Source organism: Halichoerus grypus, chromosome 7, assembly GCF_964656455.1.
Source record: "Halichoerus grypus chromosome 7, mHalGry1.hap1.1, whole genome shotgun sequence".
NCBI lineage: Eukaryota > Metazoa > Chordata > Mammalia > Carnivora > Phocidae > Halichoerus > Halichoerus grypus.
In genome coordinates, this window is record NC_135718.1 from 61,028,481 (window position 1) to 61,042,677 (window position 14,197).

The 14,197-nt window shown below is 39.2% G+C and overlaps 1 protein-coding gene across 2 annotated transcripts in view; it reads right to left on the bottom strand.

Annotated features, from left to right (window-relative positions):
- The window catches only part of REEP3 (receptor accessory protein 3), a 97,418-nt gene that overhangs the window by 18,984 nt on the left and 64,237 nt on the right, over window positions 1-14,197 (bottom strand). For both annotated transcript variants that reach the window (XM_036086494.2, XM_036086493.2), the window contains exons 3-5: window positions 8,269-8,345; window positions 5,584-5,704; window positions 5,296-5,409 (exon numbers count right to left, since the gene is read on the bottom strand). In XM_036086494.2, coding sequence (XP_035942387.1) covers window positions 5,296-5,409; window positions 5,584-5,704; window positions 8,269-8,345 — 312 coding nt within the window. The remainder of the gene's footprint in view (window positions 1-5,295; window positions 5,410-5,583; window positions 5,705-8,268; window positions 8,346-14,197) is intronic.

Below are 14,197 nucleotides of genomic sequence, written 5' to 3' on the forward strand. Positions count from 1 at the left end.
CCTTAGATTGTAGGGAAAATAGTATGACCCTTCTTTCCATTGTCTGGACAAATGCATGATACAAAGCAGCTGAATATCCTCAAATCCTTTTACAAACAGAAAGCTATTAAAGCAGACAGCAAGATGTCAGGATTTTGACCTAATCATCGTCATTTATAGTTTATATTATCGTCATTTATAGTCTATTAGATTTTAGCAATTTTACCTGTAAGGCTCTAATTTCTGTGATAATTGATTTTTTTTTTTTTTAAACAGTATCTGCATTCACCAAGAAAAGGCTGCCAGAGAAAATTCAGAGATGGTTAATATGACTAACAGTACTTTTCTTCCTCTTTTATCTGTGTTGCTCATCTTAAAAAGCCACCTGCATTTCTCATGTGAAAGCTATGGAATGTTGAACATCCTCAGCAAAATCCTTGAAGGTCCTTCATATGTTTATGCTTTGCTCAGCCAAAATAAACTTGTACACTGACCTTGCGAACAGATGCCTGGTAATGAGGTCATAGAACTGAGTAACATTTTCAGAAAATTGCTTTATGGTGTAATAAATGTTCTGATTAGATTCCTATTTTCATCTTTAACATGCTCAGGTGGTTCAACCTGGGAATCCTAGTCAGGGGTATTACCGATCTTTAAAGGTCACAACCAAGAGTCCAATCATTTTTAGCCTGAAAGATATTTTTAACAAACTATAGGTTGTAAAAATCTTAAATTAATTCTCAAGCCTTACTATTGGCTTTCTTGAAGTTTCTCCTTAAACTTGACCTATTTCCTATTTCAGTTTCAATTTACTCATTAGTATAAGTGTCTGGTTCAGTGATTTCTTCCATCATAGTGCCTTTCTTTGACATCTCCAGAGATGAAACTAATTTCACTTACACGAAAATAGGCACAGTACAACTTGAGGCAAATAGTGTTAACGTAATGCTATGTTCAGCATATTTAATGACCATTTCTAATGAATAAAATCCAGGATGGCTGAAGCCAACATACACTGAGGATAGCAAGGGCTACCTCACACACAGTGATCTTGATAACAAAAGGACCACCACATCACAAACGAGAAGGGAAAGTTGCAAAATGAATTCAAATTATGGGACATGTGTCTGATTTGCAGTGGTAACTTAGATGATTCTTATGTTCTCTATTTCCAGCCTTTGAAGTGGGGAGGTGGTTTTATGATGCTAAATATACAGATAAAACAAACAATGAATCACAAAGAAGAAATGCTTTTATAGCCTTTCTGAAGGAAAGCATTTCTGTGAGCTAATGCTTATTTTAATAATGGGAGGGCAGAGGGAAAGCTCTTAGCAACCCAAGATGAGATACAATTTTCAGTTAATGAAAACAGACACTTAGCTAGAGAGCAGCCTGTGAGAGTAGGGACTGTGTCTATCTTGCCCACGGCTGCATGCCCGGCACCTGCCATATAGTAGGCATTAAACAAACCGATGTTGAACAAATACACAGGATGCTAAACACTGATCACAGCAAAGGAGAAAATAAAAATAGAAGAGGATAGAATGAGGATAAGATAATATAGTGGGGATTTCTGATTCCCCACATAGAGGGTATGGAAGTAGTAACCGTATGTCCAAGTAAAATAAATATCCCATGAAATGGTCATGGTATGTAGGAAGGTGTCTCACAGAATAGCAGGACTAGAAACGATATTTTAAGTGTTAAAGTGAGGAGGAGGGGCGCCTGGTTGGCTCAGTCATTAAGCATCTGCCTTCGGCTCAGGTCATGATCCCAGGGTCCTGGGATCGAGCCCCGCACTGGGCTCCCTGCTCCGTGGGAAGCCTGCTTCTCCCTCTCCCACTCCCCCTGCTTGTGTTTCCTCTCTCGCTGTCTCTCTCTCTGTCAAAAAAATAAAATCTTTAAAAAAAAAGTGAGGAGGAAAAACAGGATTTGTATGCTTTTCTGTTTCCCAGAACAATGTTCTAAAATGTCCATATTTTCTAAGCAATGTTTCAAGCTGAAATCTAATTTTTAGTTTTTATGCCATAGAATCATACTGAATGATGCTTTTAAATATGTAAAATTCAGAAAGCATCCTCTTGGGGGGTATAAGACCTGTACCAGTTGACCCCTGAACAACGTGGGGGTTAGGGGCATCAACTCACCGGGCAGTAAACAATCTGCGTCTAAGTTCTGACTCCCTTGAGATTTAACTAATATGCTTACTGGTGACTGGAAGCCGCACTGATAACACTTGATTAACATGTACTTTGTATGTCATATGTATTGTATACTGTCCTCTTATAATAAAGTAAGCTAGAGAAAAGAAAATGTTACTGAGAAAATCTTAGGGAAGAGAAAATACCTATATCCAGTACTGTACTGTATTTATTGGAAGAAAATCGGTATATAATTGGATCCAACAAGTTGAAACCCTTGATTGTTCAAGGGTCAACTGCACTTCATTTGTGAAGTCAAATAAAGTTAAATTTTATAACAAAAGAAAGCAATAAGCTTTCTTGTTCTCCTGTACACCCTCCTGCAGGCACCATTAAACCCTCTACTTTCCTGTCTGGCAGGTGAGGATTTTCTCTCTTCCAACTCCTTCTCTCCTTCCCCCACTTTCCTGATAGAGCAAAATCACAGTTGTTCAATCTACAGTCTGTATTCTCAGGATTATGATGTACATGCTGTTTGCTGCTGGGCCGAGTCATACTCCATTATTATATTTCCTTTCTTATATAACTTTATTTTCCAGAGCTAACAATTATCCCATTTTTTAAGTATTCATTTGATTAGTCGTCCTTTGCCCTCTGTCTCAACATTGCCTCCAGCACATTTTTCATAGTGTGTAGTGTGTCTTCTGACTGGTTGGAGCATGTACTAACTAGTTTAAGTATCATCCCTGCATAGGATTAAACCTATTAGATAATCTCCTCCCCGTGCTTTTCCCTGCGATCCCTGTCCTGGCACCCTGCACCCATCACATCCCATTTTGGCCAGGTGCACTCTGGACTTGCACGTTTGCACATTCATCCTGGGAAGAAGTCCTGTCACCTTCCTTCTGTGTTGGACCCCCTGTCTCCTAGATCCTGTGGGTTTCCTTTTTCATGAACTAGTCCCTAATTTTGGCAGAGCACATCTACCCTGACAAAGAACACACAGGAGGTCAATTTTGTGACTTTACATGCCTTAAAAAAAAAAAAAAAAAAAAGATTTATTCCAAGCTCACACATGACTGACAGCTTGACTCTTATAGAATCTGAGGGTGAAAATCATTATGTTTTCATGGATGGTATTATTCTTTGGTCTTCAAGCTTCCATTGTCACTATTTAGAAATTTAATTGCCATTCTGATTCTTGATCATCTGAATGTGACGTACTTTTTATCTTTGGAATCCTTAAAATTTTTTTCCTTCTTTCTCGTGTTTTGGAATATTCCAATGACCTTGCTCACAGCCGGTCTTTTCTTTTCATTCATTGCGCTGGGTACTTTACTTAGTGGGCCTTTTCAATCTAGAGACTCATGTCTTTCAGTTTTGTGAAATATAATTGTACCATTTCTTTGATAACTGCCATCTGTGGTCTCTTGTAGAATTCCTACTTGTTGAATATTAGATCTCTTGGATGCTCTTTTATAGTACATGTGGAAATCAGGCATGTATTTTCATTAAGCAAGAAATAAAAAGCAAATGAACTTTTTTAAAAATGGAAAACAGTTCTTCAATAAGATGAAAATTTTACTATTTAGTATTCGTTTATATCTATACTAATAAAAGAAAAAGCCTTTAAAAGCCAAGTAACAGGCAATCTACACTTCACTACAGTGCTGATAGTTAATAATCATTAATAATACAGTTGTCTTACATGGCTAGGGCTGCACAGTTGGTAAGTTTCCACTTAATTCTTAATGCAACACTTCTGGGTATATAATTTGAATATAATTTTGATTTTTAATTTTGTTGATCATATTAACTGTACTTGAGCCAAAGATCACTCTGAAAAATTAAGGATCATTCTGGAAACCCCATTTAACATTTGACATCCCTTCACCATTACTATTATATAGAATCACCACTTAATTAGAATATTTATTCCCATAGCATTGGTATTTTGGTTTAAGATAACCAAGTTGAAAAAGCCTAACTCAAAAGCTGGAATACTATTTAATCTCAATTTAACTTTTTTTTTTTTTTTTTTTTAAATTTTATTTATTTATTTATTTATTAGAGAGTGAGCAGGAGAGAAACAGCATGAGAGGGGAGAGGGTCAGAGGGAGAAGCAGGCTCCCCGCTGAGCCGGGAGCCCGACGTGGGACTCGATCCCAGGACCCTGGGATCATGACCTGAGCTGAAGGCAGTTGCTTAACCAACTGAGCCACCCAGGCGCCCTAATCTCAATTTAACTTAATAGCAACAAACTCAATGTCACTTGAGAGACAGAGAGGGAGAGACATGTATATTAACGTTCATTGGAGTTCTACTATATTTTGGCAACCACTGTGCTTTTGTACATCCTCTCACAGACAGGTATATTCTCCCATGTTATACATGAGCAACCGGTGAACACAGAGGTTAAGTAAATCACCAACAGTTATTTAGAAAGTCACACTCAGCATTTTCTGGATCTGAAGCCTGTTTTCTTTCCATATACTACAGACCAAAATCAATTATGCTACGGTATTTAAAATAAACCACATTAAATACTACATGCAAAGAAATCCAAAAGCCATAATGTGAGTTTTCACAGAAGGCATACATCTGATAACTTCACTTGCAAAACACAACACATGACATTAGTAACTGGCTAAAATCTCAAGTTTTAAGAACAGAATTTTTTCATGCCTTATTTTGAATAATCAGTTACCTCAAATTGGTCGAAGTAGGGGTGCAGGAGTAAGCCAGAAATCCTACCAAGATATTGCCATCGAGAGAGAAAGAGAGAGAGAGAGAGAGAGAGAGAGAGAGAGAGAGAGAGAAACACCAGAGACAGGGAAAGAAAGAATGGGTCATCTTTACTAAAGGTGATTTACTCAACCTTACTTTAAGGTTATAAAGTAGGAAAATTACGACAAAATGACATCTTCAGATATGTCTTTCTATATTAACTAGCTCTCATTTTGTGATCAATTAAGACTTTCAAAATATTGAGTAGTTACAAAATACATGCGTTAAAATGTTTTTTGAATTATCCCCTTGTTCTTTCCAGCTTTACAAAAATAAGCCGAAAGCAAAATTCTGCCAAAATTTTATAATGATCTGGAATATAAAGCCACCTGACTTTGTCCCTTGGCTTTAATGTGACACTGGGTAAAACACGGAACTGCACAGTTACCTTCACGGCTGCAGTGACCGCAGCAGTGGCTGCAAAAGCCAGTCCTTGCCGGCCGAAGCTGACCACCGTCTCGTAGCCCCGCTCCTTGGCTTGGACAATATAGTCATCTATCTCCTGGGGAGAGACAGACAGACTCACAGGTAGAAACTTTATTTGACAATAGTGTCAAGAAGCCAAAAACGACAACCCTCCCCCATGAAATGATAGTTTCACTCGTTTTATAGCACAAACCATGCAATGATGTACATTTCTAACGAACGATTTGTAGAAATAACTTATATATCTTACCCTTTCCTTGGAAGAAAGAAGCGGATGAAGGAATTTTCTATATATTAAACTTGCTCCTTTGGTATAGGGAGAGAGCAGCCACACGACAAAGGCAATCTTAAGCTCATAGTACAGGGGGAACCTAACAAGAATAAATTTGAAAAAACCGCGGATGAAACTAAAGTACAATGAGGAAATCTCACACGTGCGCACACACACACTCGCATACATGCACGCATGCACACAAGCTTTTAAGAAAGTTCAATCACCAAGTTAAGTTTTCACATGTAAAAGTGAGTGATTAACAAAAGAACTATGTTTGAATTGACTTAATTTCATTAACTACAGATGAGTTCTAAGCAAAGAGGAACCTGATTCCTGCAGAGATTCAGCAACTTCTAGTACAAGATTCTTCTGTTGAAGAGACCACAGGCAAGCTGCCAACGGACTGTAGCCATCCAGAGAGAACGTTAACAGCATGTACCCAGGGCGGTGAGGGGCACCCCCGACCCTTCCGCATGTCGGGACCTGACATCTGTCCACTCACCAGGGCTAAGCTTTACATGCTCCAAGGGCACAAAGTTACCCCATGAACACATCTCCTTCTCTTTCTCAGAAGCCCCCAAGAACTTCCCTTCCAATCTCATTTGGCCGGAAGTGCGACGCTGGGCAGACAATGATTCACTTGTAAGGGGAATGGAATTCCCATGCGGCAGACTGGGAATGAACGTTATCCACCCACGCACGCCCTTTTCCATGTGACTCTGCAGTGCTCTCTCTCCCTGTAGGCTGAGTACACTTCCTCGAGCAATGACTGCAGGTGTAGACATGTGACTTGCTTTGGCCAACATCATGGGAGTCTGACATATCCCATGCGCGCAGAAGCTTTAAATGCCCCTTGACTTCCTCACCCCGACACCCCCAACCTCTTGCTTTAAATTTTTACTTTCTGCCATGAGAACAGCTGCTTCTTCAGCCTTGGTCCTGAAATGAGAAGACACTTAAAACTGAGCTGAGTCCAGCAAAGCTGCAGCCAACCTTTTGCCCTTAAATAACCTGAGCAAGAAATATGTGTTTGTTTTTCTAACTCGCTGTGGTTAAAAGGTTTGTCCATTGCCACAGCAAAAGTGAACTAATATACCGTAGGGGACTAGCATTCTTGGGCCAGGAATTATTAAGATACGTGATATCTGAACAAATCTGGGCTCTCCTGATGAGGCAGAGGGGTACAGGGTGGTAAGGAATGACTGCTGTGGAGTCAACAAAGGGTCTTTGCCTGGTGCAGTTACAGAGGAGTTTCTGGACTTCCACTGTTCCTGGTAAACTTTTGCTACATTATTCGTTTTTTAATAATGTATATATGCTACATCTGCGATCAGGAAAAAATGAGGTCTTTAAAAAGAGAACCTTGAAACTTAAGAGAGACCTAGCATGGTTTGAAATCTGTTCTGCCCCTTAAAACCAAATAAAAAACCCTCCCCCAAAACTCCACACCAAATATTTAACAGGAAAATGAATGAGCTTTGGGATACAGTAAGGACAAGTTTTGTTTCAAATCAGAAGAGAAAGATGGGTGCAGACACAGAGAAGTTCATAAATGAGGGCAAGTGTTAAGAACATTTAAGTCTGATGACTTCTCTATTTTTTCTAGCAATCCAACGTGACCTAATGTGCTGTAAGAGTATGATGAGAAGAGCAAAGCTAGAAAGACAGTTTAAGGAGAGAACAGCAAATGTCTTAAACAGATGCAGGAGGGCATGGAGGTAGCGAGTAAAGGGAAAGCAAAGAGGTTCAAATCGATACCTATATGAGCAGCTGACTGATGTTCTGGGGGGCTGCCTTTGGGAGCCCAGGTAAAGAAGCAAAGTATTAAGTTCAGAGATTTTATTTTTTAATTTTTATATTTTTTAAAGATTTTATTTATTTATTCATGAGAGAGAGAGAGAGAGAGAGGCAGAGGGAGAAGCAGGGAGCCTGATGCGGGACTCGATCCCAGGACCCCGGGATCATGACCTGAGCCAAAGGCAGATGCTTAACCATCTGAGCCACCCAGGTGCCCGTTTAAAGATTTTAAAAGGAGGACTTCTCCAAGTGATGGTAAGGTTTAGATGGAAATGCACCAGTGAAATATGGCACAAGGAGATTCAAGTTGTTCCATTTGGTATTACTTCTTGGTAAAATGTTAAATCCTTGAGGATATAAACATGTTTTAATTTTGTCTCAGCTATTTGGAACAGAGCAGCCAAGGAGCTGGTGGTGAGTGGGCGTCCACGTGGATGCTGACGTCATCCGGTCTGAATGTTTGTAGTTGAGAGTTTTAAGGATGGGGAGGGAGTGCTAGAACCAGATGCTGTGGGCTTCAAAGGGGGAGTCATTTAGGAAGTGATAAAGAAAAATAGCCTGAAGTCATCGTGTGGAAAAAGGATAATGACTACCAAGTTTTTCTATTCCAAGATACTGGGACCTGTGTGGGAGGAAGGCAGGGAGCGACACATGGGGAGAAGAATGAGCTGCCTTTATCTGAGTGGGACCTGTAAGGAAAGTAATGTTCTTACAGGGAAACCAGATGAAGAAAATGAAACACTGGATAATTAGGTAACTTGATCAAATTCACTTGGTTACCAGCAAGAGCAGGGTAAGAACTCGGGACACCTGATACCTGATAAAGAGTCTATAGTCTGGCCCTTTCTCAGTGCTAGAACTTACCAAGCGACTGTTTGATCTGTTACTGTTTCAATCACAGTATAGAGAGCAAAAACAATCCAGTACATCATCCATCGGACCTGGAAATAATAAAAATGCTTATGAAATAACAGACTAACGTTATTTGCAACTCTGAATAATTACATATATATTTTTAGATATACAGCATGCTGGATCAAATGCAGAAGGTGATGGTTTAATTCTCAACAGATTTATGTCTGCGTTCCTCCTATCACTACATCAACAGTCTTGGGATATAAGACGAGAATCTAAGAATAACAAATCTCCACCCTGACACAATATAATGTAGGAATCTGAGTGAAATAATCAGAACAATAGGATATATTTTTCTTAAGTGGAGGAAAGTTCTTTAAAATTTCTTATTCTTACCTACATGCTTCTTTATGATGTCGATTAGCTATTAATTATATAATAACAGCATAATGATATGATCACTTTTAATCTTTATTAGTCTTCCAAATTTTGCATTCCTTAATTCTCAATATATAGAAACTGTTCAGGAACCAAAGAACGATCCTGTGTTTCTTACATCCATAAGGTTGGTACCCCAGTTTGGAAGTTGGTTAGTGTATTCTTTCCCCTGAAGCTCCTTGTACATCTGTAACCTCTCACACATCATTTCCTTCTTCTATCAACACCACAATGGTCACTGCAATCGGGTGAATGTTTGCGTCCTCCCCCTCAAATTTGTATGTTGAAATCCTAACCCCAAATGTGTACTAGGAGGTGGGGCCTTTGGGAGGTGATGAGGTCATGAGGGTGGAGCATGGAGTTAAGTGTTCTTCTAAAAGGGCCTCCAAAGAGATCTCTCATCCCTTCCACCATATGGGAACACAGAGAAAATGGCCATCTATGAACCAAGAAGTGGGTCTCACCAGACACCAGACTTGCCTTCATCTTGGACTTCTAGCCTCCAGAATAGTGAGAAATAAATTTCTGTTTTTTATAAGCCACCCAATCTACGGTACTTTTGTTACAGAAGTCTGAAAGGACTGAGACAGTTCAGGACATTTTTACTTCTTGCCTGGAATACAGCATCCTAACTGGTCCCTGAGACTCCAGTATCTCTTTGTATCAATCCTTTTCATAGAAAGCTGCCAGATTTTTTCTTGAACTCATTTCCCCAACTATACCTTTCTACTTACCTGAGCACATAGACTCTCTTCATCACAGGTTGGATTTTCATTAAGGATTAAAATCTCTGATCTTGCTCAATATTATAATAATGGCTAATATACAAAACCATGCCAACTATAGGTTAGGGATTGTACTAAGTGCATCACCTATTAAATCATTTACTCTCCACAACAATACTACAAGGAAAGAAACATAATTATTTCCACTACAGATAAGGAAATAGTGACAGAGAGGTAAAATGACTTGCTCAAGGTCACGTAGCCAGAATTTGAATCCAGGCTGCCTGACCCTGGATTTGGTGCTATTAATCAATTATACGATGTAGAGAAAGAATTTGTGAGGATTTGCTAAATGTGAGATCCAAGAATAACCACTACTTCGCTTGTTCTCATCCCAATGAGATGACAAAAAAAAAAAAATTTAGGTCTCTATAAATAGCTAGAAAATTGACCTAACTATTTAGTTTTAATATAGAAGCTTGTTTGGGTATTCCATAGACAATAGAAACTATAATTCAAGTGGCTTTTATGGTTTTCTCTTTACATGGACAATTCAATTCAAAATAGCCATGAATAACTTTTGAAGCAATGTATCATGAAACAGAAATAATACCAATTTATTCTAATTTATAGACTCCTGAAAGCTTAAAAAAATTTGCCCAAAGCAAGTAATAGGGTATATTATCTATATGTGAAATACAAGGCAACTGATTTACAATGATCATCTCAAATTAAAAAAGAACAAAACAGCCCAAATGTACTCTTTAATAAGTTTTTTTTTTTTTTTTGAACTTTTCATGTGTTCTCTTAAATTGCTCACTGCTGCCAATTCCAAACTTTTGTCCAAATATGGGGATTTTCTTCTAGGGCTCACATCCTATGTATATTCCCCCCTCCCTTTTTAAGGAAAGTGATACTCTTACATGAGTTGATTCACCCAGACCTTCCCGATCCAAACATGAACTCAGCACTTTTCCCTCTCAACTGTATTCAGAGGGTTAGCTTTCACCCCGATTGACTAAAAGCCTCCCTCTCCCAAAAAAGAAATGAAGAAAAAAGACTACAAACAGAATAATGAGCTTTTCCACAGCTACAAGGGATCTTAGAGGTGATGACATTTTTGAAAACTATACAACCCTTTACGGAGAAAACAGAAACAATCACAAGAGAAAAGCGCTCCCTCTGGGCCTCCTATTCCACCCACGGTGGGACTCTGGAGGAGACGCCAAGAAACCCGAGTGCTCCCTGGGCAGAGCTTGAAAACAAATAATACAGTAAACCTCTTACTATCTTGAGGGCCAAAATAAATAAGATGAACAAGGCCAGTGAGCTAAGAGATGGCTGGAGGAGGCACAGTCTTCCCTGATGCGAAGGACACAGCTTCTCAATGAACAAGGGGTGACCTTCAGACCCCTCTTGTCAGTCCTTGTCCCTCTCCTTGTACTCAACACAGGGATTTCAGCGTGACTATCATCTTTCCCAGGAAAGCGGAGGTTTAAATTTGGTTGTCTGTCTCATAGAAAGTTTAGGAAACTTTCAGAAAGGTAAAATAGTTAAGTCAGTGCTTGTTACTTTTCATTATTTCACTATTTCCTACCACTGTTACGACTGTGAGTTTCCAAATGGATAACAACTTCACAAGTAGTTGTAATTTACTGGTTAGCAGAGTAGAAGAGAGATAATGGGGACTGTATACATAGTTACTGGTGATACCCTGAATGACTAGTTCTCCAATGAATAAGAGCGGCTACATGTCCCACAGATTTTAAGGGCTTATTCAGTTTCCAAATGAAGTTATTAAATTAATTTTAAACCCCACAAAATAAAAGTGCTTTAAAGAATGTAATGTTTACCTCTTTATTTTTTTAAAAAGATTTTATTTATTTATTTGACAGAGAGACAGAGGGTGCGTGTTATACAAGCAGGGGGAGGGGCAAAGGGAAAAGCAGGCTCCCTGCTGAGCAGGGATTCCCAGGACCCTGGGATCATGACCTGAGCCGAAGGCAGATGCTTAACCAACTGAGCCACCCAGGTGCCCCATGTTTATCTCTTTAAAAACCCCCGTATACTTATTTAGGTTGTGAGACTATTTAGTAATGTCAAAAATTTAAAAAGAAGAAAAAGAAGGCAGCCATGCCATTGCCATTTTAGTTAAAACACAACCAACTATCCAATTAAGAGGGTATTCCTGGACATTTTCTTGGAGTATTGACAACAATTTTCTATAAGCAAAACTCCATGGTATAGGAATTTGTCTCTAATGAATAAATTCCTTGATAATCTGCTCTTAGGGATTTTTTGGTTGTCCTTATCAGAAATATGGACCTTAAATTATAATAGGCAGGCAATAATACTTAAATGAATGTAATGAGTGTGTGTTATTCGTGGGAGCAACCACAAAGAAAGTTAACCTTGAAAAGATATTGCTTTCTTTTTTCTATTAATGGATTTGCTTGGGATTTTATACCAAATGACTACTCAGCAGAGCTTTTATTAAAACTACACCTCAAGGCCACACAGCCTATGTTTAAGGTTCCAAGGAAATAGCAAGAAAGAAGTCAAGGTCAAAAAGGAAAAAAAAAAAAAAAAGAAAAGAACAAGTCACAAAACAATAGAAGTATAATTAAACGTGAAGATTAAAGATAAAATATTCTTTAGATCAAAAGAAAACATCAATAACAAAATGCAAAAATAAAACCAAAAATTGGTAGGAAAACAATCACACTGATAATCTTGAGAATGTATATAACCAAATATAATCACCTTTAAAATGTTATACAAATATAAGTAACTTAACTGGTAACCTTAATAAATTACAACCACCTTTTAAGTTGCTGGAAAAAAGGATACTGGCATTATCTTTATTTGTTAAAAATTTATGTTCTTGGGGAAAAAAATTCATGTTCTTGGGGAAGTAGAAACAAATAGTATACATTATCTTTCTAGTTCAGAAACAATTGGTAAAATCAGGAAACCATTGTCTAGGTATCTCCATGAGAACAACGAGTAATAAGAAAGCTGTACCCAACTCTTTCTTAAAAGTCTCTCTTTGGTCCCAGGGAACTGAATTATCCAACAAGGTGAAGCTTATTACCTATAAGCACTAAGATGGGCACACACACACCCTACTTTTGATAAATTTTCCTATCAAACATAATTTAAACAATTCTTAAGGACTCACGTGGCATCATTACGTATAACACTCACTAATACAACGGTAGCAAACCCTACTTACCTTATGTTATGAGAATAGAAACATGAATAGGATAGTTTCTGTCCTCAAGGATTTAACATTTCACTGGGGAAAAAAATGAGTAAAAAACTGTGATTTAAAAAAAAAGTGTTCTGCTGTTTTTACTACATTAGATGTCCTAGCTTCCAGTGTGAGTCAAGAGCACAAGAATCTGAGGAAAGCTTAATAAAGGGACTATTTATAAAGTTGTGAGCAAGGTTCAGGAAACCCAATAAAAGGCTACTGGTGTACCCTGGAGCTAGCAACAAAAGGAGCTGGCATTACCCCTAGATGTGAAGGAAGGAGGGAGGGCAGGGAAAAGTTTCCTGGAATCCAGAGAGGGCAGCTGTAGGGGAGAGCTGTAGCCGCAGGTAGACAGTCACAGTCAACCCACGGTGGCAGGGGAGGAAGGGAGGATGCTGGGAGGACAACCCTCTGACCTCAGGCTCATCCTGCCTTCTGATCTTCTGCAGAAGCTGCTCCTGGGCCAAACCCAAAGGGAGGCCAGAGGTGATGCAGTCTGTATGAATCAGCCTCCTGGGCCATAAGCAAGGGGAAATTCCACTGGAAGGGCGAATAAAAGGTCCCAGCACTACCTCGCCTGCCATCTCTTTGATCCACCCAGAATGGAAGTCTTTTCTCACCACTTCCACAGATCCCTCCCCAGCCCAGATGACCACCATCTCCCATCTGCATGATCCCCACAGCATCCTAACCGATCACCCTGCTTTCCTGGGTCTTTTCTGTATACAGCAGTCCGAGGCTCTCCTTAAAACAGAAGCCAAATCACGTCATTCCTCTGCTCAAACCTCTCTTAGGGCTCCCATCAGTATTCTTACCATGGCCTAGAAGACTCTGTGGATGTGGCACCTGCTACCTCTCTGGCCTCATCTGCTCCTCTTTGCTGTCCTGTTCTGCTTGTCACCTGGGCCCTCTTACTGGCCCTTGTGTGCGCAGATATACTCCTGCCTCAGGGCCTCAGTACATGCTTTTCGTGTTTTTTTTTTTTTTTTGCCTGAAATGCTCTTCCCGCAGTTATCCATGTGGATCACTTTCTCACTTGCTTCGGGTCTCTGCTCAAATATTTACCTGAGAGGTCTTCTAAAATATCAGTGTCCTCCTAGCTCCCTTATCCTGACTCATTTTTCTCTTTAGAAACATATCACATATCACTGACACATCTAGCAAATGTTTACTTTTTTTTTTTTTTGCCTTTCCCTACTAGAATGTAAACTCCAAGAGGAGAAAGACTTTTATTTTGCTCACTGCTGAATTTTTCCCTGTGCCCAGCATCAACAGAGCTCCATAAATGCATATTGATCAGTTGCTGAATGAATACGGGCCGTGCACAGCTCAGCATGCTCCGTTCTTTGAGGATTGCAAGAGGTTAGACCCTCAAGAGGAGATAGAGCAGGACGGGTGAGCATCAACTAGCCCTTTAGGAGACCTGGTTTTAAAAGAAAAAAAAAAGAGGAAGAATAAAAAAATAGCATGAAGCAAAAAGAAAGCGTGTTTACATTCTCAAGGATTGAAAATTTTACCA